This window comes from Sphaerodactylus townsendi, linkage group LG05, assembly GCF_021028975.2.
Source record: "Sphaerodactylus townsendi isolate TG3544 linkage group LG05, MPM_Stown_v2.3, whole genome shotgun sequence".
Taxonomy (NCBI): domain Eukaryota; kingdom Metazoa; phylum Chordata; class Lepidosauria; order Squamata; family Sphaerodactylidae; genus Sphaerodactylus; species Sphaerodactylus townsendi.
In genome coordinates this window covers 24,288,716-24,316,010 of record NC_059429.1, presented here as the reverse complement: position 1 = coordinate 24,316,010, position 27,295 = coordinate 24,288,716, and the positions used below count along the sequence as shown (strand labels likewise).

General features: G+C 43.4%; 2 protein-coding genes across 2 annotated transcripts in view; one reads left to right on the top strand and one right to left on the bottom strand.

Moving 5' to 3' along the window:
• Positions 1-4,551, top strand: part of AXDND1 (axonemal dynein light chain domain containing 1) — a 65,869-nt gene extending 61,318 nt beyond the window's left edge. The window contains exon 25 of the mRNA XM_048497817.1: positions 4,200-4,551. Coding sequence (XP_048353774.1) covers positions 4,200-4,300 — 101 coding nt within the window. The 3' untranslated portion in view covers positions 4,301-4,551. The remainder of the gene's footprint in view (positions 1-4,199) is intronic.
• A 5,518-nt stretch (positions 4,552-10,069) lies between these two features.
• On the bottom strand, positions 10,070-25,770 carry NPHS2 (NPHS2 stomatin family member, podocin). The gene is made up of 8 exons (XM_048497816.1): positions 25,500-25,770; positions 20,492-20,595; positions 18,829-18,901; positions 17,089-17,171; positions 14,835-15,038; positions 11,746-11,801; positions 10,850-10,928; positions 10,070-10,345 (listed from the first exon to the last, which is right to left on the bottom strand). The coding sequence occupies exons 1-8, from the start codon at positions 25,768-25,770 to the stop codon at positions 10,070-10,072; spliced, it is 1,146 nt and encodes a 381-aa protein (XP_048353773.1).
• Positions 25,771-27,295: the final 1,525 nt, after the last annotated feature.

Sequence of the window (27,295 nt, the reverse complement as noted above, 5' to 3'; positions counted from 1 at the left end):
TTAGGTCCGTAGATGCCTAGAACATATTTGCTGACAGAATCCCAGAATATATTTGCTGACTCAATCCAGAAATGCACCTGAGAAAAAATATATTGGAGACTCACAGAAGCAAATGCTATGCCATACATACAAAAAATCCTTATAGATAGAAAACAGGAAGATCTCGTTTAATATATTAATTTTCTGGGTGGAGAGTAATCTTTGTGTGGAGGAGCATTTACCTCTGTGAGTTCCTCTTTCCTGAAGTGATACAATGTAGATAATGGTTATCACCACAATGAGAACCTGGTCTTTGAAAAATAATCTTATCATGTAGTTAAGTGGCCAGCTTGTAAGTTAATATTCTGTCCTTTGTGCCCTCACCTGCAGAGGTGAGCTAGATAGCAACCAGAGACTGGAGTTTTTAATGGTGGTAACCTCACCTTTAGAAAGATCCCCACCGCCCACCCAGTAACTATTTCTGAGGATCGATTTTACCCTGAGGACTCTTTTATAGATATAATTGAAGGCAGCGGAATGTTTCTATATTGTTTTGTGCCCTTGCTTGCTTTAATACTGATAATTCTTATGATGTTGTTCTTGTTATTTCATTTTATTGTTCTTACTCTGTGAGCCACACTGAGCAGGTCTCCAGAGAGGGGCAGCTAAAATTTCTAAATAAATCAAGTTCCTAGGATTATGTACATACATGAGCTAGAGATTTCCTCCTACTTCCTGTCTCTTTCTACCCTGTTTTCTCTTCCAATCCATTGTCCACTTTCTGTTTCTCCCTCCACCTTGCAACTTTCCTCCCTTCCTCCAGTTGCTGCTGCTTTCACCCAAATCACCAGTCCCACCAAGTTTGCCTAGGCTAGGTTGCTAAGAACCCCTACAATGCCTACCATCATCTTCCAACATTTCATGAAATCCCAGTTTGTATACTTTTTGGAGGTTGGGTGATTAAACTCGCCACGTTTTTTTCCCTGCCAACCCAGCCAATGTAGAAAATGCAATTATCTGGACATGGTTGCACTGCATGGATTTTTTAAAATCCACACTCTGGGGTTATTGTTCAAAATTAGAGATATAGGCATTTTCAGCCATGCAATTCCATGGTATCAGAGGCGTAGCTCCAAGGGGGCCGCAGTGCACGCGACGCACCGGGCACGCACCTCTATGGGGGTGTGGTGGGTGAGGGGGTGTTCTGGGGGTGTTCCAGAGTGGGACGGGGGCGGAGGACGCACCAGTGCAGCGGGCGCTTTCCCCCCTTGCTACACCTCTGCATTCGACCAAGGATTTCCACCAGAGAAGTGCAACTTTCATGGCTCCTGTGGTAGCCCAAAATACCTCCACCCAATTTGGCAGTTGTAGTACAGTTGACTCCTGGAAGAGAATGTTGATGGCTATTTTGGCATTGCTGCAGAAGCAGGGAATTGCAAAAACCATGTTTTGTGGGCAGTATCTTTGTGCTCAAGAAAGCATGCTGTTGGATCCATTTCACTAAGATTTCATTATTTACTTACGAAACTATTTGCCACCTTTCCTCTTGACTTAAGGCAGCTTTTAGTAATAATTAATGCATCATAAGTTAAAACCTAAATTTGCATATCCCAAATACCACCTTCTACCTAAAAAAGGCCCATCAAAAGCCCTGCAAATAAACAAGACTTGCGGTGCTCCCTGAAGTTATCCAACAAGGGGGCTCCCTTACCTCCATTCTGCAAAGTGGGATCTGTCATGGAAAAGGCACAGGCTCTGACTGATACAAGGCGGGCCACTCTCAATCAAATCCTGGTTGATACCAGGCAGGCCAGCAGGTCATGACCTAAAGACTGTAATTAGCACACGGTAACTGGATTAAACCACTGTTTGCCAGGACACATACCATGCAAGTTCTCATCAAGTGTCCTTGAGCTTCGTTTTTGTAAATCGGTGTTTCTCGTAGGCATAGCCAATATACTTAATAGTAAGTAGCCACACCCTGGTTTTAAGAATCTCTTGTCCAGTGTCCAGTCAAAGAGCTGCATACTGTACACAATGAGGCATGCCCAAGATTTTATGAAGAAATTTGGATTGGATGCATTCCAGGGATTGGTCTGCTGCACCAATCCAAATTGGAATGCCACATAGCAGTTGTGAACTAACTGTAGCATTAAAAACCTTTAGCGCAGCAGGCATGTATTGATTCCCTCTATTAGGAAAAATGGGGTGTGGCCAGAGTGCTGGTTCCTGCTACATTTATTACAGACTCCTGGGGGATTGTCCAGGCAACATTGTATTGCAAATGAATGCTGCAGAAGCAGGGAATTGCAAAGTATTTTAAATGCTTAACCTGTTCTATCTTATTGCCACTAATAGACAAGAAAAGACAAGAACTTTAAATTTCGCATAAATTGTGCATTCTATTTGATACACAAAAGTCATGGTGTTGACTCAATAAGCACTTCAGACTTACCTGTAAGCATGACAGTAAGACCGCATCATCAACGTATAAGAGAAGCAGTATGTGAATGGAACTAAGCTGCCTTGGGGCAATGACCATCAGCTTCACGCAAGAAGGGAGCAAGGTCATTTAGAAATAGGTTAAATAAGCAAGGAACTAAAATACAACCCCGATTAACCCCTTTATTAACAGTGATTTTTGAAGTTCGCTTTCTTGCTGGGGTATATTTAACTTGCCAGCTCATAGAAGTATATAACTTTCTAATAAAAAATAACAGTACTCTCATTTCAATGATCATTTTAGTTAATTTATTCAAGAATAAATCTCTTGGAACAGAATCAAAAGCTCCTTTATGATCTAGGAAGGCTGCATATAACTTAGAATTAGATTTCCTGGAATACTTATTAACCAAATGAGGCAGAGTGATACAATGATACAATATAGTTTTTCCCCGAGAGAAGCCACCTTGTTATGGTCATAGTATCTCACATTGGGACATTTGGATGTGAGTTTGCCCCAGGAACGTAGCTATAGATTTTTAGGGGGGAGTTCGGGGGCGGGGCCATGCCCCCACCCACCCCTGGAAGCGTGGCCATGTCTCCCAAAGTCCCGCCCCCTAGCCTCAGTGCTTATAAAAGCAGCTCTCTGAAGCCAGGGGCAACAGACTCCCCTCCCCCTCCCACCGGCTGGGCTCCCAGCCAGCAGTCCCTTCTGTCCTCCACTCCGGGCAGAGGCGTAGATAGGGAAAATGGAGCCTGGTGCAAAATCTGAGTTTTGCGCCCCTGCCCCCCCCCCCCCCAATGGGCGGCCGCTGTTATGCTGGAATCCACCCCCAAACAGCATCACTTTCAATGATGTTTAAACTAGGGAACCCAAATTCTCCTTTTAAATTCACCTTAAAGAGAGAATCGGGGGTCCCCAGTTAAAACAAAATTTAAAGTGATGCTGTTTTGGGGTGGATTATCCCCCACCCTTAAACAGCATCACTTTCATTGTTTAAACTGGAGACCTCAGATTCTCCCTTTAAATCCATGCCGAAGGAGGAAATTTGGGGAGTGCCTGCAGTCAGGGATGCAATTGTTAAGCTAGCAGCACCAAAATTACAGGGCATCTTTAGGAGACCCTCCTGCTTATACCACCCAGGTTTGGTGATGTTTGGTTCTGTGTAGCCCTCATCTCCTATTAGCTCCCATTGGAAACAATGGGGGATGAGGGCACCCCCTTTGGGACTCCATAGCTTTGGGAGTCCATATCTTTAGGAGACTCTCCTGATGATACCACCCAGGTTTGGAGAAGTTTGGTTCATGGGAGCCAAAGTTATGGACCCTCAAATGTGTAGCCCCCTTCTCATATTAGCTCCCATTGGAAACAATGGGGGACAGGGGTACCCCCTTTGGGAGTCCATAGCTTTGGACCCCCTGAACCAAACCTTACCATCAGGAGAATCTCCCAACAAATCCCTGAAATTTTGTTGCTGCTAGCTTAAAACCAGCGCCCCCTGCAGCCCAAAAATTGAAAAAACACTAAAAAAATACCCAACCCCCCCCCCCCCCCCCCCAAATGGGGAGCGGAGTTTCGGACATGTAATGCAGGGGTTTGAACCCGAGAAAAAAAACCCCTTACCTACGTCCTTCGTTCGCCCAGTAGCTTCCCTGCTACAGACAGAAGACTTATTAGTCTAAAATTAGAAGGTATTGTGTGGCCTCCATTTTTATATATTGGTATTACTATCGCCCTCATCCATGCCTCCAGTAATGCCTCTTTTAATCTCTTACAGTAGCTCTGCCATCTGAGGAAACACCTGAGCCAGCACGCCCACATGTTGCTTCATCAAAATCATCCACTAAGGCTAGGAAGTCCATGAAACCCAAGCGTTAAACAACATGACGACCTCAAGAAAGCCTTTGGGCTCCTACTTGTAGCTGATATGGGGCACTGTTTGAAGACTACTTATGACCCTGTTAATATATTAACATGGTTCATGGACAGCCTTTGGCTGAACCCAGATGGACTGTTTCCCAAGTCTTTATTCACTGGTAAAATATTTAAAGAGTGGGGTTTCCCTGTCAGTGTATTCACCCACAAAATGGAGGAAAATTTTGTTTTGAAATGTGTCAAGATCTTCCCCAGAGAGGCTTTGGAACATATTGTACAGGGGTCCTCATGTGTCAATAGCCAGCCATTACTCCAAGGGAAAGGGGTCAGCTTCTGTGGAACATGCCAAGGATTTCTGGAAAGAGCTAGAATATTCTAGAAAGAGGTAGGCTCCCCATCCCCACTCCCCAGTGTCTTCAAAATGTAGAACCAGGTGAGTGAATAACACTGTCTTTCCCCTGTTTTCAAAGAATGTGACTTAGGGATGTTTAGGTGTCACGGGTACCAGCAAATATATATGGGAGGGGTGGGTGGGTGGGTTACAGTTTCCAAAGCCCAACATAAAGTGAGGTGGGTGAGTTCATCCCTTGCAACTGGCGGGGAAGGGGGGGGAATACCAGGTTGCTCAGTCACCTCACACAGTGCTCCGGAGGCATTCAGAACAGTGTGAATGGTTGTTGCCGCCGCCGCTTTCTCCTTCACTCTCCAATCTTCTGCACATGCCAGAAGACTCGGGGAGGGCAGGGATTCTCTCAGTTCACCCGGTATGAAGTAAGAGATTCCTCACTCCTGCAACTTCACTGTGGCGCAATTCACACATGAGCTGTGGAGGGAAGAGTCTCTCCTGTGACGCTTTGCCCACAAACAAGCTCTTCAGGAACCTGTTCCTAGTCGCTTGCACTTTTTTTCTGGCTCAGAGGGTGACTACCTACCTGGCTTGGGTTGCCAGACAGTGGTTGGCAATGTTTTGCATCACCATGTTGTTCATCATCAGCGCTTTTTCTGCCAGATACTGAAGTTCTCCCATTGACTCCTTTGGGAAGAGATCTGTCTTGGTGGCAGACTAGTGATTATTGTTTTCTCTTTAACTCAAGAATTGGTATCTAACCCCTGCCGCCCCCCCACCCCCGTGTGCCTTTCACGGGATAATAGTTGCGTGTTTTGAACAGCAAACCAGAAGATTCTAATGGTATCTTCCACTTTGGATGGTGAAATGGATCTGCCTGCACCATGGATTTTGGAAATCTTAGCCAAAAGCGCCCTCTGGAGACACGTGTGGAACTACAGCTTGAACTTTCTCTTAAAAGAACCAAACTAGAGGCGACAATGTGTTTGTGGCTGCCACGGAGACTCTATCGCCATTTTAGAAACCCCACTCCTTTTCAAGTGCTGGAAAGGGTGGGGGTGGCCTGTTTCTGCACTTGATATGGTGCAGTTGGGGAACAAATGTGCCTGTGCCCAAAGCTTGTTAAAATGGTGGCCTCCTCATGCCAGCCACAAGGGTGCTGTCATATCTAGTTTGGTCCTTTGCATTTTGCTTTCCCTTTTCAATGAATGCTTAAAGCAGCTGATACTTATACCATTGAATTATCTAACCCGGTATAGTCAGATCTTCACCATAATACCCAAGGTCCTGACAAACAGATTGAACCAAGGACATTTTGCATGCAAACCATGCACTCTACTGCTGCCAGCATGATGCTGGCAGGGAATGATGGGAACTGTAGTCCATAACATCTGGAGGGCTGTGAGTTTGACACCTGTGAGTTAGAATGTCAGACTACAAACAGAGAGACCCCTGGTTAAAGTCCCCACGGGGCCCTGGAAGTTTGCTGAGTGACCTCAAGCAAGTTAACCTCTCTCAGCCTAACCGACTGATCAGGGTTGTTGTTGTGAGGCTAAAATGGACAGATGAGAATGATGGAAGCAGCTTCTGGTTCCCAGTGAGGGGAGAAAAGCAGTGTATAAATATATAAATAAATGTTAGAGGAGATGCATGCATTTGCTTGGGAAAGCCCGCTAGAAATAGATGTAAAGGTTTTGGAACAATTCTCCCTTCCCTTCTAAATTCTTTGGTTACTGTCGAGAAACAAAACTGGAAGTGGCCTCAAATAGAATTCCCACTATAAACCAGGCCACTTGAAATTGTTTTATTTATTTACTTCATTTATAGTCTGCATTTCTCACTGAGACTCAGGGCAGATTACAGAAGAAAAACCAATTCAAACAAATAGCAAAGACTTCCATTAGACAGTGAAATAAATAGGATTAAGATTACAGAACTGGAAAACAATGCAGACCGAAAACTGTTTTGCTTAGTGGCTGGTAAGAAAACTCAACAAATGCATATTTTAGTTTTTCAGGTTCAAGCAACTTAAATGACTTTGTTTCTCCTGTAGTTGTAAATTTTATTTATTTCAGAGTTTTTCTAATGATAGGGATCTGTTATCATCTTCATCTGCCTTTTTTGTGAGACTCTTGGGGAAAACCGTAACAGCTGAACCAGGATACGTCTGTCGTGATATCCTCTGAAAGGGTCTTTCTGGAAATTATCTGAGCCTTTGGAGGGTAGAGTTAACAAGTCTGTCTCTGCCTCACATGTTGTCTCACCATAACTATGTAAGGTAGATTAGTCTGAGAGAAAGCCACTGGCCCAAATTCATCCAAGTCACCATCATAGCAAAGACTTGAATCCAGAGCCCCCAATCCTTATCTAACTCTTTCGCCGATTTCCCGTGGTCAATAAATCGTGTGATACTCACGTGAAATATCAAGGATTCAGGAAGAACTCCCCACTGCCTGATCAACGAACAAGGATTCATCCCGGTTCTGGCGCTCATTCTCCCCCTTATCCTGCGTCTTTGCCAAACCTCCTTGAAAGTACTACTTTTTAAAAAAAACCGATCCAGTTTGGAGGGGAGGATTGGGGGTCTAATCTTGGTTCAAATTTCCTGCCGTGGAGCGTGACGCAAATGCCTTACAACCAATCAGTGCGCATGGTGCTGTTCTCGCGAGAGCACGAGATAATGATAACCAACCAGAAACTTGGGTGGGGGAGATGTGCTGACGTCATGTGAGCACGTTTTTGTGGGAAAAAACACAGCACGACAGCCAATCAGGAGAGATCCGCCAAGCCGATTGCGTGGTAGTGGGGATTGTTACATTTCTTGAATCCGAAACAGGCCTAGATGTCTTCACTGAAAACATGCTGCGGTGGGGAGGTTGAAACCTCGATGAAAAGGTACTGTTTATTTTCAAACTTGGTTTGATCTAGATTGAATTTTCCAGTGGGGATTCGGCCTTTAACCACTGCAGTGGCTGCTTCTGGTCTTCCAGTGGCCATTTCATACAGAGAAACCAGCACAAGATGGCCATAAATATTTTTTTTCCGTCTAATGGGGAATTGGTCCACAGCAAGTAGAGGATCCAAGTTGGCCAAAACACTGTACTCCTGTCTACACAAGCTGTATGATGTCACTAATTTAGCCGACCATTTCTAGACTCAACAAAGTCTGCAACTGTTTTCTAGGTACTTGCGTTTTCCTACCCTTTCCTACCTTTTCCCACCCGTGCTGTCAAAATACAACCTTTGGAGTAGCCCAAAATCTTCGAGGTTTAGCAAACTAAACATGATTCTCACATTTTCCATACTTGCTTGTGGGATCCGCTCCTTTTTTCAAAGTAGAAGGAGGAAGCGTTCTAAACTAAGCAGTTTCTTATAGTTGTGATAATGACACTGCTGTCTTATATTGATGTTTACTATTTTTTCCCAAACGCCCAATCTGACAGTGAATTACTTGATAATTTTGGCACATTTAGTATATGTTAAGTTCATTTGCTGCCCAATTTGCAGAAAAGGGTTGGCATTCATGGCAAAACTGTGCATTTCAAAGGCAAGTAAAGTTAAGGGAATACCGTGTTTCCCCGAAAATAAACACTACCCCGAAAATAAGCCCTATCATGATTTTTCAGGATTTTTGGAGGAGGCTTAAAATATAAGCCCTACACCAAAAATAAGCCCTACAGGTAGTTACAGATCAGGATGGTGTGATTCAGCAGGGTGGTCTCTGCCAATGAGGATGCAGCTTGCATCACACGTGACAGGGAAGCAACAGGGCTGCCGAATTGTGAAGGTACCATATTTCTCCTAAAATAAACCCTACCATAAAAATTAGCCCTAATACATCTTCTGGTGCAAAAATTAATATAAGACCCTGTATTATTTTCGGGGAAACAGGGTAGCTAGATTCAGCCCCAGAGCAGAGAAACAGTGTAAAAGACATATCCTTCAGCCAGTGTGGTGTAGTGGTTAAGAGCAGGTGCACTCTAATCTGGAGAACTGGGTTTGATTCCCCACTCTGCCACTTGAGCTGTGGAGGTTTATCTGGAGAACCAGATTAGCTTGCGCATTCCAACACATGCCAGCTGGGTGACCTTGGGCTAGTTACAGCTCTTCGGAGCACTCTCAACCCCACACACCTCACAGGGTGTTTGTTGTGGGGGGTGGGGAGGGAAAGGAGATTGTAAGCCCCTTTGAGTCTCCTTGCAGGAGAGAAAGAGGGGATATAAATCCAAACTCTTCTTCTTCTGTATAACCCCAGTATGGCATTTCTTGACTCATTGCGCAGGGTGTCAGAACAGGTGGTATGTGTCCTTGGCTGGCTTTCTTATTAATAACAGACTGGGGGAGGCAGTCCTAGAGCTAATTAACAATTAACACAAACAAAGAGCAGCGCTTGTGCAGCAATTTCTCAAGTCATTTGTCCTGTGCTGGTCATCTTCACTCAGTCATCTTGTAGCAGGACCCAGAGGGTTGTAGGAATTGGTGCTAGGCTGTAGCCAAGTGGTTTTCCCAAAAGGACAGATTATACAATCCTTCACTCATTTCACACTTTTGTCTGGGACACTGCTAATTTTTAAAGGTAGACATTAAAGAATTTTAAGGCTTAGTTTAAGTAAATGTCTCTAGAAACTAATTTTTAATTATTACATTTTTATCACACTATTAAGGAGGAGGAGTTTGGATTTATGCTCCACTGCTCTCCTATAAAGAATTTCAAAGCAGCTTACAAACTATAAGAAGACTCAAAGCAGCTGGTATGGTCCTCCTCATTCTATTTTACTCTCGCAGTACTTCTGTGAGGTAGATAACACTGAAAGACTTCTACAGACCCAAGATAACCCAGTAATTTAAACACAGGTCTCCATCCTCCAAAATTTAGTACTATCCATTACATTATGGGGTTAGATACTACAGAAGATTCCCACTGACAGAAGGGGGTATTTTTGCTGATTCCTGCACCCCCCTCGATGCAGACTACCAATTCCCCTGCTATGCTGTTTCTGGTGCTCTCCTGTCCCCCAATGAACAGAATTTCAGGGGGTATTTTGGACTGCAATGGGAGGGGGAGGTAAGCAAGCTGAACTCCACAGGTGGAAACTCTTCCATCAGTGGAACATTTTTTGCAGGATCAGCACCAGTGGTTCTAGATTTTTATACACATGTGTAAAACTGTAATGTGAGAAGTAGACAGCAGTGTCAGAAAACACATGCGTCATACATGTACAACTCTTGAGAGACATAGGATTGGCTACAGCACCATGTCTGGAACCACTGCCACCGAACGTGCGAAATGGACCTCACTCTTTTTTGGAGTAGTGCCTTTTGAGATTTAAGTAGGCCCTTTAACTTCAGGAGTCACGGACCTTGCTAAAGCCAGCATTAACCACATCTCGCAACTGAGATTCTCTGATTTGTTTTTCCTTGCATCCCTATAGCATGGGGGAGTCCTTTTGGTCCTTTGGAGCTTCTGGGTGGACAGGAGGATCTGCAGGCATATTAAAATTGGTGGGTTTGTCGCTGGCCCCAGATGAAAGATTCATGAGGTCAAAGGGCAAAGGCAAAACAAAAGCGGGCGGTTTGTCCACAGACAAGGCTTGCAAGGCCTGCAAGTAACGAAGCTGGATGGCAGCTGGGGTGGTGGACAGTATCTCAGCAGCACGCTTCAGAGATTCGGAAGCAGCCCTTTCTCCTTCAGCAGCTATCACCTGGAATACAAGGTCATCAGAAGAGGCTTTCTTGTCAAATCTGTATTGCTGAAAAGCTCTGGACTCCTCATTTTCAAATTGAGCCCCTAAACTGGGCTATTTACTTTCTTGTCTTTCTTGTCAAATCAGCCTACAGTTGCAATAAGGTTATTATGACTGTCAGTTGCTTTGCTCCAGCATACATTGTACTGGAAAGAAAGAGCAAGGGAGTAGTTCAATAACAATCTCAAACCCTGGACTGGTTTGTATATACATTTTTGCACTGAGCACATTAAGCTGCCATACTGTATCAGACATATCAAGGTAAGTCCTATCTGCTCTAGTTCGTAGCAGATTTTCACCATCTCAAGTCTTTCATGTCACCTACTACTTTTTGATCATTGCAACTGAAGATGCCACTAATGACCCAGAACCATTTGCATGCCAAACAGATCCCGTAATGGTGAGCAAAGTAAGGAGGCTGATCTGAAATGTATGGAAATGCAGGCATGAGTATGTTCTTACCTTCACTTTGGCCTGGCGCTGGGCTTCTGCTTTTACCGCCAGGGACTGCTGCAGCTCAGCCGGCAGTCGTATATCTTTTCTGAAATAGAAATAGGCATCTTGGTGACTTGGCCTGCAGCCCTCCAGCAGAAAACCACATGAAATAATTCTATTATTACAGCAGTTCAGGAATAAAACACAGACACTCAGAAGGTCCCTGCTTCCGTGGCTAACCTGCTGTCAGAACAAACAGATGGATACTTTGGGTACCAGCCCACGAGGAAGCTGACTGCAGGGTACTTTCACTGTTGTCTTTTCAAATCATAATAAAACCCAAGTCCAGTGGCACCTTAACAAATTATAAATCAATATGCATAGACTGGAGTAATTCTACTTAGAATTGTACTATCAAAGACTTAGTGGAAGGTGAATGCCCTCTGATTTTTGCTAGTTTCACGTGATAGTATGGTGAAGTTGATTTAAACCAGAGAGGTATTATCGAAGGCTTTCATGGCCGGATTCAACTGGTTGTTGTGGGTTTTCTGGGCTGTGTGGCCGTGGTCTGGTAGATCTTGTTCCTAACGTTTCGACTGCATCTGTGGCTGGCATCTTCAGAGATGTATCACAGAGATAACAGACTTTAAGCAGATGCTCCAAACTATTCATCAGTTATTTCCTTTTACAGATGCAGCATATTCAGGGGGAGGGGGATGTAGCTGGGCACCCCTAGAAGGAGAGAGGGGCTCTCCAAAGCTGATGGATGTCCTTCCGTCCAAAGAAGCGCCCACCCAGAAGGCAAAAAGCAGGAAGAGCAGTTATTTAAGAAAGCAGAATGAATTTTTAAAAACACCCACTAATACTTTTTCTCCACTGCCATTTTGTTACTATTTCTGCACACCTATGTATTTTATACCTACATTTCTGTCCGCTCCACCTTGATCCCCCATTGGCAGGTAACAGCATCCACAGCCACCTGCAAAAAAGATGGCTTATTAATTATCATAGCCTTGAAAGGTAGAACAAGGAACTTAAAAATATTTTACGCTATCAGTGTCAAATAGGTAGGTTGACTTCTCAGGCTTCCTTCATTGTAAAAGTATTCTGAAACACTTAGTATTTGATTATTCAAGAAGGAATGTAGATGTTATTTTATTTGCTTTGGTTATAGGTCACTTTTTACACCGAGTCTCAAGGCTTACACAGTATAAGTCAATACAGTCAACAGATTGAGACATCTAGTAAGCAATGTAATAGGACCAGGGTTACAGAAATCTGAAACAAAGCAGAAAGTATTAGCTGTATTATGATTTGATTTTGTTGTGCACCGCCCAGAACCCTTCGGGGATAGGGCAGTATATAAGATTAAACAATAAATAAATTTTAAAAATAAATATGGTATGTTACATAATGCATAAAATGGCATAATGTAAGTATAAAACAATGCAGTGAGCACAGGATGATAATACAGCAAACAGAAAATACATACAAAACACGATATAATACACTACTGCTGGCCCCTAGGATTATCAACTGTCTGAAGGGGGAAAGTCCTGCCCCTTTAACAGATGGGATGTTATTTAACAGGTAATGTTATTTACCCCCACAGCATGAACATTTTCAGCTCCCAATTGTTAGATATATTGTGTGTGTAAAGTGCTGTCAAGTTGCAGCAAACTTATAGCAACTCCTTGGGAGGATTTTCAAAGCAAGAGATTAAACAGGTGGTTTGCCATTGCCTTCCCCTGCAAAGTCTTTCTTGGAGGTCTCCTTTCCAAGTACCAACCCTGCTCAGCTTCCAAATCTGACAAGGTTGGGCTATACTAGACCATTTCACAATGTTACCACGCATTACATCATCTATTAAAAGGACATGACATATTTCTCCTGTCAACCCTATCCAACCTGGCTCGTTAAGTAGCACTAATATTTAGACTTAGCCCTCTAGGGACCAGAAAGAAGCAACTTGTTGACGGCCTCAACACTTCCTGGTCTTTCTTTTGAACTAAAAAGCAATCCGTGGATGGAGATTACAAAATTAGCACAGATGTATGATGAGTTTGTATCCGGCCAATAAACTTTATCTATGCCCAAATTATCTTTTCCCCCAGATGAATAAGTGAAAATGCTAGGTGGATTTGTGTTTGAGCAAAAGGTGCCTTGGCTATACAAAATCACTGGATGTGTCCTCCTGGATTAGAAACAATCAAAAGTGCCCTGGGTGTGGCTTCTATCGGTTCCTCTCTTAACCCAGATCACCTGGTATCCCATTGAGGGCTGTGTGTGTGTGTTTACAGTGGGGGATGCTTTTTCAGGATTTCTCCCCCACAGGCTGGGTAAATTTAAGCTGGTTGAATGTCAGAGGTCAAGGGTCTAGTAGGCAGTGAGGCTTAGTAGAAGCATGTCGTGAAGCAGCCTCAATATATGTCATTTGCATCACTATTTTTGCCGCTAGTGAATCTGCATGGTTGCTTTGCACTCCATTACGTGAGAAGAGAGGTTGCCAGCTGCAGATGTAGAAACATCTCTTGGAACTTTAGAAGAGTCTCATTGAAAAGAGGTGTGTGTGAATGAGCAAAGTGCTGTCAAGCCATAGCTGAGTTCTACCAGTTGGTAGAACTTCACAAGCTTTTTGCCTGTGCAAAACCAAAAATGATACTTCTGTACAGCACTTAATATTTTGGAGTTGCTCCTGTTGTAAAGATTGTGCTGAACTATTTGAACTCTTCTAAATGTATTATGTATTGATTTGAGTGCTCTGGAGTGGCAAAGTGGGTCAAAATGCCGAAACTGTACGTTCCTATAATGGAGAAAGTGTCTACAGAGAGTTCTTTCCCACTCTTGCCAGACCAGCTTTCTTTAAAAAGTTCTCTGGCAATAGGTTCAAGCCAGGCAAAAAGAAACCCTGTTTCAGACAAAGTGACTTTGTAGCTGCAGGAGATAGTGACGGCAGCTACTTTAGAGGTTTCACAAATTTACTGAGGAAATAAAAATGTACTGAGGAAATAAAGAGGAAATTCATGTTCAAATAGGGTTGTCAGCTTCCAAGCTGGTTCCTATTGCTGTGCTCTTTGACAACCAACTGATCCATAGTCACTCGGAAGTAAGTTTCTCTTAAAGGCATAGGAGCAGGCCAATCCAGCTCTTTTGACCAGCTGGCTGTTCTGTGTCCAGAGATTACCAGACGGTATGGACAAGTGGAGGAGAGGCCTCTGGCTGATTCTGGAAACGCAGCATTGCATTAGATGGACCTTTGACCTGATGAAGCAAGCTGCTTTTTGCAAAACTGTACATTGTGAAATCACTGAATGCTTCAGTTTGATTTGTGTCCAGTAGCACCTGAGAGGCTTTCCCCTACATAAAGGGGGAAACTTATAGCCACATGCTGCTAGCGCCTAGCCCTAGCCTAACTTTTCAGTCCTCAGAGCTACAAGGGTACAGAGAAATCTGTCATCTAGGTCGATTCCGCACTTGCGTTATCGACCTAAGTTCGAGCTGCGTTCGACCTAAGTGCTCCGCACAGCCACTGGGATCAACGTGGTTTTGTACCAGCTTCGCCCCGTGTAATGGTCAAATTTCCAACTCCAGTTGGGAACTACTACTTTTTCAGGGAACCACGCTCGAACTTAGCTCGATTCCAGTAAAGTGCGGAATCTCTGGTGCCAGGAGTCCCCCATTCAGACAAACACAGCTGAGTGTTTCGGGCATGCGTACAGCTGGCCAATTAAAAAACGCCACCTTCGTCCCTCCATTCCTGTGGCAGTTTTTTAAATAACGTGTGTGGGGATAGACGGAACATGGCCTTAGAACAGTAGCCAATCGGAACGGAGTGGCGAAGAGGCACAGGATGATTCCGCCCTCCGAGCTGGGATCAAGCTGGTTGCAGTGGGGAACAACAATGGCTTCGACCTAGGTTAGTGCCCTTCTCAGGGAACTGGGTCAAACCTATTTTACTCGTGTGCGGAATCGCCCCTAGTCTCCCCCACTCAGCCACCTTGACCCTGCCTACCTTTACTTCCTGGCTAATGGTCTTTCTTTCCATGAGGATTTCCGTGAAGGACCGATTCGCCAGTGAACGCTTTGCAGTTGTCTGCACCAGTAGCTGGACTGTGCTTGAGAGGTTGGCAAGGGTAGTCACGAGAAGCATGGCATTCTCCATTCGGTAGTAGCAGACGGTGTCCACTTCTAGACTCGCCATGTCTTTGGTTATGACCTGGGGCAAGCAGAACACATCTGTGATAATCCAGTGGAGGGAAGATTAAAAGCAGAGGGAATTTGTGATGCTGGCAACTGGCGAGTGCGGCTGAAGTCTGGGGCAGTTGTTCAGCAAGGATGGGCATTCACCACCATCTTCACATGTTAATACAAGACTTAGCATTAATTTTTGTTCCTGTCAAGGTTATGATCCAGCTTTACGGGGGAACAACTCACTAATGCTTAGGGTGAAATCAGACATGACGTGTATTTATCAGCTTGCCAGATCTTCATCCCAAACCCCATTTGGTAGAGGGGACACGATTGGTGACTAGAAGCAGGGCTTTTTCAGTGACGGTACCCCTCTTGTGGATTGCCCTTTCACCTGAGGCCCACCCTGAACACATGAAATTGCTTTATACTGAGCCAGATCATCGCTTGTCAGAGTCAGTACTGTTTGCTCTGAGAAGCTGCAGAGGTTCTCTCCACATAAGAACATAAGAACTAGCCTGCTGGATCAGACCAGAGTCCATCTAGTCCAGCACTCTGCTACTCGCAGTGGCCCACCACGTGCCTTTGGGAGCTCACATGCAGGATGTGAAAGCAATGCCCTTCTGCTGCTGCTGCTCCTGAGCACCTGGTCTGCTAAGGCATTTGCAATCTGAGATCAAGGCGGATCAAGATTGGTAGCCATAGATCGACTCCTCCTCCATAAATCTGTCCAAGCCTGCTACCTAATCCTTTTAATTCACGATGTCTAAGATGTGAGTGTTTAGGTGCCAGGCTAAAACATCCCTGTTCACTTGGGCTTTTAATAGAAATATTATCCCTTCTTTCAGTTGTTTTATTAATTTTGGTCTGTTTCATCCTCACTTGCCTGATGGCTAGGTAGTCCTGGGATTCTTCTTATTCTGGTTTATAAATATAGATAGGAATGTACTGTCAAAGGCTTTCACGGCCGGAATCACCCTATAGATGGGAATGTTTCTATTGTGGATGGGTTTATTTATTTAATTAATTTGTACCCTGCTTTTTTCCCAATGGAAACCCAAGTGGCTTACATCACTTTCCTCCACTTTATCTTCACAACAACCCTGTGAGGTAGGTCAGGTTGAGAACGTATGACTGGCCCAAGCTTCCATGGCACGAGTGGGGACTTGACCTTGGGTCTCCCAGATACTAGTCCAGTGGTGGCGAACCTTTGGCACTCCAGATGTTATGGACTACAATTCCCATCAGCCCCTGCTAGAGTGGCCAATTGGCCATGCTAGCAGGAGCTGATATGATCCACTAACATCTGAATTATAAGGTTAACTTTCGATACTAATCAACACATCTTAATCAAAGGTCTGCGCCACACTAGTAGATTTATTTCACTAGGTTTTTTAAAAATGTTATGTTGCATGTAACCTTTATACCTCCCCTCCAATGTTATTAGCAACCTTAAGCAGGTGGGGAGTGGTGGTGAATAAATATTCTAAAGAAATATCAGCCCTGCACAAGCAAAATGAGGAGGGTGTGTGTGTGTTGTCCTGTATTTCACATGCAAAGAGGTGTATGCTTATGCATACCTTTCTATATTCTACTGTTCAGTACTCTTCTTCACCCTTGCCTGGCTCCACTACCAGAAATGAGCAGGACTGGAAGAACAATGTTGTAAACAACAGAGGTCGGTTGGGGAACGATCAGGGTCAATAATCAAGGTGCATTAATTTTTACTGTGGACCCCCTCCAGTTCATATGTGAATGAGGTAAATATCCATGGCTGCTCCCATCTTAGCATTTATAGAGAACTTTTGAATGCTCAGAGCTCTTCATATATACCAGAAATTATTAGAATAGCCCTGGAAGGCAGGTCTGTATTCCTTATGTTGCAATCTGAGAATTTAGTGAGCTGATGGCTGAAGTGAATTTTCAGTTGGGGACTTCCTAATTCATGGAGATTCAGAATCAAGAATCTTTCTTCTACAATACTTCTAGCCAGCAAGTGCATCAAATTCCTGATTCCCTGTCCCTTTTCCTCCCACAAATGTGTTCTTAGATCAGTTGACTGTGATTGACTGAGTTACCTCATAGAAAGGAATCTCTAGGGTTCTGAGGCGAAGATCTATTTTGTGGTAAGTGTCCAGGCAGGGAAGGAAAAAGAACAAACCTATTTAGGGAGAGAGTTGCAGCACATGAAATTTGGATGCTGTAAAGTAAAATTACATTTCTCTACACCAAAACAAATGAGTTGTATAGACTGAAAATTCAGATTTTTATGTTAAACAGGAGACAGGTGATAAAGAGCAGAATGTGGAATGCCAAAAGTATAAATTGCCCGAGGGGTGAAAAAATACATACACATGCATACTTCTTTTGTTCCACTGGTTATTACTGGTTAAAGAGGTCTTTTGCACTTGTAAAGTGCTACAAAAATCTTTCAAAGTCTGTGAACAGGAACTGTGATGAGATGGATGTGTTGAGCTGGCATAGAGCCTTCCCTCATATCTCCCCGACGCTCTGAAAAAAAATTGCCCACCATTCGCTCCAGAACTCTCTAGTCCACATGAAAGACACTCTGAGCTGTGCTAACTGCTCAATCATGTCCAGTTTTGAGATGGCTAAAGACAACAGTGACTGCATTGTGTCTCACAACTTCTGCACATCACAACTTATGCAGTGTAGTCCCAAGCAGAGCTTACACCCATTGAAGTCCATAGGCCTAACTCGGTTTAGAATTGCACTGATATATTGTATGACGGATTAAGGTGGCAGTAAACATTTTTGCCTCTTCCTAACCATCCTGACAGACACATCACTATAGTTCCTGCTTCCTGCAGCTTGGAAATGAGGAAGTGGGAAATATATTTGCCTAACTAATGATTTAATCAGCACAACACACTCAAACTCATGGTATTTCAGGTCAAAGGGACACTTCAGTGTGTTTCCACATATGCATCAGTCTGCAATGAAACGCTTGAAAGAAAGAAAGAAGAATTTATATCCCCCTTTCTCTCCTGTAAGGAGACTCCTGTAAGGAGACTCAAATCTCCTTTTCTTCCAGCCCCCCACAACAAACACCTTGTGAGATGGGTGGGGCTGAGAGACCTCAGAAGAACTGTGACTAGCCCACGGTCACCCAGCTGGCATGTGTGTTGGAGTGCACAAGCTAATATGGTTCACCAGATAAGCCTCCACAGTTCAAGTGGCAGAGTGGGGAATCAAACCTGGTTCTCCAGATTAAAGTGCACCTGTTCTTAACCACTACATCACGCTGGTGTAGTGAGAGAAGCACATAAATGGAAATGTTTGGAAAATACTACCGGATGCCCCAAAGATGATGTGCCCTCCTCAGTGTGAGCTTTTTTACAAGTTTGAATGAATAATATTTGATGGAGATATGCATCAGAAGAGATGTAGAGAATCCCCTATCGTACAATCTTATTGTATAATCTCAGTACAAAATCTGAATAGGTCATAGCATTGCCAACTCTGCGCTGAGAAATTCCTGGAGATTTGGTGGTAGACCACTGGGAGGGTGAAGATTGGGACTGGGAGGGACCTCAGTGACGTATAATGCCATACATTCCATTCCCTGAATGTATCATTTCCTCCTGGGTTGGTTGGAGATCAATTGCAATTCCAGGAGATCTCCAGGCAACCCTACCTGAGGAATTGCCAGTTTTCTTCTTGTTGAACTCTGAGGGGGGTATCATTTTATGCCCCACCCCCACATCCCACCTGTGCAACACATGCACCAAAACAGAGGCATGCATGTAGTCTACTACTGCTGCGTGCCAGGATAATGGCTCTTCCTCCATACTCACCAGGTCCTCTGGGCCTTCCACGAAGAAGGCGTCCAAAGCGAAACAAAATGGCGCGCTCATACTCCCTCACAATCTGTCAAGAGAAATTGGAATTAATGGTGAGATTTGTAGTTGGGGGGGAGGCAGAGTCTATTACTGTGTAAAAATTTCCACTTTAGGCAGGCCTACCAAAATAACTGGCCTTCATGTGCAAAAGCAATCCACAACTTATCTGGCCTGCTCTTATTTTTTAACAACATGGAAGACTAAAAGTCTCATCCAGAATTACGCCCAAACAATTCTGCTTAAAATGATGTTGTAATTGACCCTCGACTCACCATCACTGTTTAAAGTTTCTTCTCAGGTGTATGAGGGGAAAGTCATTCACTTGTTTTTTGACTGCTAAGTAGCCAGAAAAATCAGGAAAGTCGAGGTACTTAAAATGTTTAATATTATCCTGATGTGTAATGAAATTACTCTCCACTGGGGGTAACTACTATTTACAATAGATGGTTATGCAAGTAAATGTGCAAAGAAGAGTTCTCTTTTTTGTTATGTGCCAACGTGACTGTTATACTCTGTTTCACATAAAGATGTTAGGTCAGTTGAAGTGCAGTGATTGAGAAAATTGTATGCTTCCACTTTAGAATATGATCCTGAATGAATGTGAGAATTGTCATTCATTTTTATGCCTACCTTTGTCAAAACAGTTACTTTGTGAATGATTGAATGTGGTACTTTGATACAAGCGCATTTATGCCAAACATTTTACTTTCAAACGGATGAGGGGTGAGCAGGGTTGGGTAGGCACTAGAACCCAGGCAGACCATTCTACAACATGTTCTGTGCCGGAGGAATATACAATCTACTAACATAGTTATGTGAAACAGTGTATAGTAAAATATGCGTGACAGAAAAGGGAAGGAGAACTCTTGGCTTTACAGTCTATGTACCAGAGTCTTTATAAAACCAAGATGGTTAGTTTGTAAATCCCCACATGGGGGTCACAGGGTCACCTTGTTCCATTACATTGATCTTCATTCACACTAAATATCATGTTATATGAATTCCTGCCTGAAAAAATCCCATCCAGTCCTTGCATGAGACTTGCTTGTGCAACCTCTATCTGTGGGTTCTGTGGGGCAGAACTTGGAACGAGTTTGCAACAACAAATTTTAAAAACAAAATGGTTTACTTTCTTAACATATAACATCAACATTTAACATCACACTTCAAGGTCCTGTTCAGGTTGCATTTTCAAGTCCTTATATTTACAGTCTATTGATACTGCCAAGTCCAATTCTTCTTTGCAAGTGGGTTGGCTCCTGAAGACTCCAAGGGCTTGATGAACAGGATTCAACATGATGAAAGTTTCCAGGAGAACTCTCACCCATTACAACCACAAAAAAAAAAACCCTTAACAAGGTGTTAAGGGCTTATACAAATCAAGGTCCGAGTCTGGTAGCCTTGTCTCCTCCAAACTACATGAGCTCTGCAGCCTCTTGCTACTTTTAGTCTCCACCCCTTTCTGGGTCAACCCATTCTGAGCATGGGGGTTACACTTGCACTAAATGGTACGAATCCAAGGCTTGCTCATTTACCTTTCTGCCTTTGGCAGCTACAGATCAGGGTCATCCACAAACAATCAACACTACATTGGTTCTCCCTCTCTGACTGCTTTTACCTGCATGCAAAACCAGATGGAAACAGGAAATGTGATGAGAATGGCAAGGAGTGAGAGGAGGACAAGGACCCACTCACACACGCCCAGGCCAGCAGACTTGGTACCTACAAAAAAAGAGGTAAAGAGAAGAACACAGGTTCAACGACAGGAAGCTCCACTTTCCACCAACCTGTGCAACTGTTTATTTCTGGCAATTTATGAGTTATTCCATTTGCTTACTTTTTAGGGTTGCCAATCTCCAGGTGGAGCCTGCAGCTCTCCCAGACCTCCAGACAACAGAGATCTTTTCCCCTGGAAGAAATGACTGCTGTGGAGGCTGGACTCTGTTTCTGAGACCCGGCTGTGGAGGCTGTGGAGGCTGGACTCTGTTTCTGAGACCCGGCTGACATCCCACCCTCCTCAGACTTTACTCCCAAGGTTGGCAACCTGGTGTTGTGACATTCTGTCAGACTTGAGAGTGGAGTCCAGGGATGGTGATTATTTGTAGAGGGAAGGGCCTCAGTGGGACATGATCCCTCCGTATTCATGCTCCAAAACAGCCATTTTCTTTGTGGGGGGGGGGGGGGACTGATCTCTGTCATCTGGCGATCAGGTTTAATCCTGAGAGAACTTCAGGTTTACTTGGAGACTGGGAACTGGATCCACTCCCACATTTTCGAACATTTACCAGCTCAGCAGTGGCAATCTTAAAGGTTACCCTTTGATGAATTATAGCACACTGGACATATATTCGTGATCCTTTTCTAAAACAGGGAGAACAAACAAACAAAAGGGTAAATACATAGAGGGAATAATGACTATATTAGTTTAACCTGAATACACACAAATGCCATAGGTAATTACAGACTGAAGCCCATACAATTGTAGTTTCTGAACATGCAAAAAACACATTGCACTCTTCTTCTTCTTCTTCTTCTTCTTCTTCTTCTTCTTCTTCTTCTTCTTCTTCTTCTTCTTCTTCTTCTTCTTCTGCTGCTGCTGCTGCTGCTGCTGCTGCTGCTGCTGCTGCTGCTGCTGCTGCTGCTGCTGCTTCTTCTTCTTCTTCTTCTTCTTCTTCTTCTTCTTCTTCTTCTTCTTCTTCTTCTTCTTCTTCTTCTTCTTGAGGGGGTTAGAGTTGCACTTCTACTATAATAATATCAATATGATGAAGTCCTGAATACCACAATGTATCTGATTTTTCCTCATGAGCTATCTGTATCCTTCTTGTGTGTGTCAAGCTGTAACCAACTTCCCACAAGCCAGACGTAAGGCTTTTTAATGGTGTGCCTGCTTGAAGAAACCCCTCAAGGGGCCTATCTTGTATCTACATACAAGATTAACAAAGGTAGTTTGCCACTAAGGTGGTTTGCCACCTCCTTCCTCTGTATAATTGACAATCATATTCTTCGGTGGTCTCCTATTCAAGTACTAACCAGGGCCAACCTTGCTTAGTTTCTGAGATCTGAAGAGATTAAAATAGCCTGGGCTATGCAAGTCAGGGCTTCTTTCATTTGTCAATATATTTTGTTTCCACGTTTTAACAAATATCAGTTTAGCTGCTGCAGTTATGCCAGAAGAATATATGCCAGAACAATGAACATATTACTGAAAAGGAAGATGATTCTGAACATAAGTGAACTCATCTAAAACGGTCATATACTCTCAAAGTTATTACTGAATATAACTCCTGTCACATCTATTATACAAGATGACATATTGTTCTGATAAAGTTTGTTGTGAAAAACTATTACAAGATAAGAAGGAAAATATTACTAAATGGGTAGCAAAATTCTGTCTATTCATTATGAAAAAGAAAAAAATTATCTGAATATGGCATTCCCCTTAGATACTTTTGTTTTGTCTAGTATTTTTATGCTGTTTGGTGTGTTTACAATGTATAATGATATATAGATGGGTAGTGCTGGAATACGGGAGAGAGATCTGCATTCTTGTTTTGTTGTAGATATTTTTACTAAATTGGAGATTTGTAATATATTTGGTCATTGACTGTAAATAAAGTCTTCTTCTTCTACTGAATATAACTGGTATATAGATATAAGATAGCCCCCTCAAGGGATTTTTTTAAAGCAGGCATGCCATGCTATAAAAAAGCCTTAAATACAGTACAGTGGAACCTCGGTTTTTATTGCCTTCGGTTTTCATCGATTTTTTCAGTGAAAATTTTGTCTCTGTTTTCATCGATTTGCCTCGGTTTTCATTGATTTGCAGTAAGGTGCAGGGGTTTGTGGAGAATAATCACCTGGACAAAGCTGTTGCAGGCCATGTCTGCAACTTGTTTAATGACAATGTCTTGTCCCATTTCAGACAAATCTTAAAAGAGGCATCAGAAACAGACCTCTCTGGACAGCTTTCTGGTGCGACATTGGTCCACTGGCTCTGAAGCTGGTCCTAGTGTCATTGTTTGTTACTGTTTTCAGCATTAAACACTATGTTTATTCACCAAAAATGTGTTTTTGGCATGTTTTTGGGAGTGCCTAGAACGGATTAATTGGATTTACATTGATTCCTATGGAAAAGTTTGCCTCGGTTTTCATTGGTTTCGGTTTTCATCTATTCTTTTCGGACGGATTACCAACAAAAACCGAGGTTCCACTGTACTTGAAGAAAACGCTTTGGGAGGAATCCGCAAGGAAACAAATAATACCAATACTGGAGATAAAATCTACAATAGATTGCCCCAGAGACTAATGTTCAATGGACAGTGTGAACAATCCCTGAATTTAAACCAATGTCTACTTTAACCATCTTCATTTTGAAGGAAATGTCTCAATCTAACAATCTCCATTTACTCTTCCATTTCACAAGAGAGCAAAACCAATATTAGCCAAGAAGTTCCAAAAGACTGAAACTAGAAAAAAAACAAACAAAACAGGTATTGGGTAAAGGGCTCAGAGAAGGGGTGGTCCCATCCTCGGGTGGCAACAGGAGTAACAACAGCATGCAAATAAAACAGAAGCGAACTGGTTCCATAAATGGAAACCTAGAGGGTAGCTATATTGGTCTGCTACAACAAATTAAACACAAGTCTGCTGGGCACTTTAAAGACCAATTAAAATTTATTCCAGCACATGTTTCATAAGTCAGAGCTCACTTCTTCAGATACATACAGAACCATTCATTTGATAAAGTGAGTTCTCATTCACAAAAATAAATGATGTTGGTCTTTAAGGTGTCGCTGCACTCCTGTTTAATTTTGATTCCCGAAATGCTGCTATAAGAGCAGAATTTGATATTACTGAATTTGATATTATTGTGACATGAATCTAAGGACAAAAAAAGCATGCCCGCACCTCTCCACCCCCATTCCAATCCTTCAAGATGTATAATTCTTAAATTGCTCCCAAGTCATGGATGGAGGCGGATGGATGAACATAATTGACACAACATATTGGCATGCACCCAGACTGTTAAACTGCTAAGTAAATCTATATAATTGGGATTAATTGGAAGTGTGGCCACCCGTGTACCTGCACACACAGCATGATGCTGGAAAAAGGTAAAATGAGGATCCACAGGAATCCTTGAGGATGCCCATGATTTCTGCACCAAGTCACCCCCAAACCACCATCACATCACACCTCAAGCCCCCAGTCCCCATGATGCTTGTGGATGCAGACTTGGAATGAAGATTAACGTGAAGAGATTCACTTGCTCCCTGCCACAGTTTCTAGTAGACATTTTCCTCTCCAGATGGTGTTTTACTAAACATAACCATCATCATAGAAGCCCTGAACCAATCAGGGCTGGATGGTCTGTTGCTCAAGACCCATTCAAAGGTGTTATCTCTCGGGTATAATTTGTTTCTTCCACCCTGGATTTAACTCCTTCCACTGGACGGGGAGAAGTACTAAAAGTGCAGTCCTATGCAGAGTCATTGAAACAGCAAAATGGATGGGAATGGAATAATTCTCTCTAGGACTATGCTGTTACATACCATTTAGGAACAATTTGCTCTGATCGTAGATGCAAAGCTCTGATCGTAGATGCAGAGCTGTTGAAATAATTTGTTGTAAGGTGTTGTAAGGTGTCTTTGCAATTTTTTCTACAGGAGTGTCCTGCTCCTGTTTCCAAGAGCCAACAACATTTCAATGGACATTATTTTCATGACTGCAGAACAATGTGACTGGAATGGATACTTGTGATGCAAAACTGTTAGCCACTGCCAATCCACACATCCTCTCTCCCCCATCTATCTCCCTGGCTGGACTTAGGCCCGTTCCACACATGCAGAATAATACACTTTCAATCCAATTTCACAACTGTTTGCAAGTGGATTTTGCTATTTTGCACAGAGAAATCCAGTTGCAAAGTGCATTGTTTTGCATGTGCAGAACAGGCCGTAGTTAAGAAAGTACCTTAGATTCAAACATTGTGCACCACTGTTTTCCTTATATTTGGTCTGCTTGCACAATTGGGACAGGGTACTCATGTGAAATGGCCTTCTGTTGTGCATTGTATTTAAATACAGAGGACCTCCAGGTGGGGGCTGCAGATCTCCTAGAATTCTGACTGATATCTAGACAACAGAGATCAGCTCCGCTGGACGAAATAGCAGCTTTGGCGGGTGAACTCCAAACATATACCCTGCTGAGGCCCCTCCCCAACCCAACCATCCCTAGGCATTTCACAAGCCAGCGTTGGCAACTCCTACAATGGGTGGTTGCTGGGCCTCAGGAAGATACAAAAAAATCAGGTTAGGAACGCCAGGTGGGACCTGGGGATTGCAGCGTATCTCCAGGCAACAGAGTTCTCCTGGAGGAAAACGTTGTTTTGAAGGGTGGGCTCTGTGGCATGGTACCCCACTGAGGTCCCTGTCCCCCCCAGGATCCATCCCTAAATCTACAGGAGTTTCCCAACCTGGATCTGCAACCCTACCACAACCTGGGGCCAGGGCAAACCTGGCAACCCTAGGTTTGGCTGTGGCAATATAAGTATTCTCTGGCCAAGTCAATGCTCTCTCCAGCGACCCATTCATTCTTCTGCTATCTAGCTCCACACATCCCCTTACCTTCGTCCATTTTCTCGCTTTCAAGAAGGGCCATCACCTCCATTTCTTCTTCAGACACCACATCATCCACATCCACCACTGTGGAAGTATAGACTTGGTTGTCTGCCTGGAGTCTGGTTTTGGTCTCCTTCTTCTCTTTCCTCCTGCCAGACTCCTGCCTCTCTTTGCTGGCTTTCCGGTTATGTTCCCTCTCCTTCTTCATGCCTGGAGCTATCTTCTCTCTGCTTCTCCCACAGGACTCTTTAGAAGCGCTCCGGGACGTTTTGTCCATTCTTGCTGGACGATATGTGTTGAGGACAGGGCAGCTGAGACAACACCTCTGCATGAAAACGGAGGAGGTTCTCCTGTCAGACAATTTATCCTGTCCAAAAGGGAGGGATGGCGAGCAAAACATTCTCCTGTAGGAGGATTCCTGTTCATGCACAGTAGAATTGCAAGATGGTGCAGTCAGCTGCATATTTCAGGCAAGTGGTTGCATTAGCAGATGTCCGCAAAAGCCATAATCCAGCAGCAGACTCAAAGCAAATATATTGTGGTCAAATCTTCGATTTGGGTATGAGTATTTGTGATGAACTCCTTCTATTTGTGTATGAGTCCCTTCCAGATTTGTCTTAGGTTGGAGCCATTTCAAAAGTCAAAAAGCCATTGCCTATTGTGCACTTGTGGTCTGACCTGTGGTGAGTGTTCAAACCCCTCAGGGCAGAGTTTCTATTACAAACACCTTTCCCACACATCTCAAACTCACCACGCTGGAGATGTGAGAATCTCTGCTGTTTCCAAGAGTGGGGAAAGAATGACTTTTTCACTGGCTCCGCAGGGAAAGCAAAGCAGATGGCTCTGTGTTACTCTCTCCTTGGGTTGTTGTTTTTTTTGCTCCTTCCCGCCTCCCCTGCCTTAGTTCTGCCATTACAAATTGATCGGAAAGGCTTTTTTTTTTACCTTTAATAGTGTAGTAATTTAAGAGCAGGTGCACTCTAATCTGGAGAACCAGGTTTGATTTTTCCACTTTGCCACTTGAGCTGTGGAGGTTTATCTGATAAACTAGATTAGCTTGGGCACTCCAATACATGCCAATACCTTGCACTAGTCACTTGAGTCTCCTTACAGGAGAGAAAGGAGGGATATAAATCCAAACTCTTCTTGCTCTGTTTCATTGGAGGAATGGATCATATTAGATCAAGTGAAATAACAGTAGATCAAACATGAGAAACCAACAAAAAAGCTGCAAAAAGAGGGGTTAAAGAAAAAAAAGGAAGGCAGTTATGGATGTGCAAAATGGTGGCTCGGCATGCTCCATGGCAGAGTGATCAGGTAAGGACAGAAAGCTGCAGGGAAACCCCACTGCAAAGGGAGCAGCTGTGCAGCAAATGGGGCATGCATAACAGGCCCACAACTTCTGTCCCTCTCCTCTTTCCCACCATGATCATTGTAACAAAAGCCACTTATATATAAGTTCTGCTTTCTGCGCTGCCACCAATAATATTTTTCCTTATATAGCCCACTCAATACTGATTTTCCCCAGACACCACCCTTTGCGGGGAACACACAGACACTGACAGACAAATAATAAAGACTGGAGAGGTTTTTATAATGAACAAAACTGAAAACTTTTATTTGCGGTTTAACAGAGGCTTCTCAGGTAAACTGGAGAGGTTTAACGCTTGTTGGTTTCAGAATAAGTTTGTCTTAAGATGTTACTTCAGATTCATATGCACACCGACACACGCAGGTGTCTCTTAAGGGAAGATTTAGCTTTGAACTAATAAATTCCCTTATGCACGCAGACACTATTCCTC

Bases quoted from the DNA above. Each gene is read 5' to 3' on its own strand.
- NPHS2 (XM_048497816.1), bottom strand. From the start codon at position 25,770: ATGGACAAAACGTCCCGGAGCGCTTCTAAAGAGTCCTGTGGGAGAAGC. The intron at 10,929-11,745 runs GTAGGTATAAAA...TTTCTATTTCAG, and splicing joins AAGGTGGAGCGGACAGAAAT to AAAAGATATACGACTGCCGG. The intron at 10,346-10,849 runs GTAAGAACATAC...CTTGTATTCCAG, and splicing joins AGCGCCAGGCCAAAGTGAAG to GTGATAGCTGCTGAAGGAGA.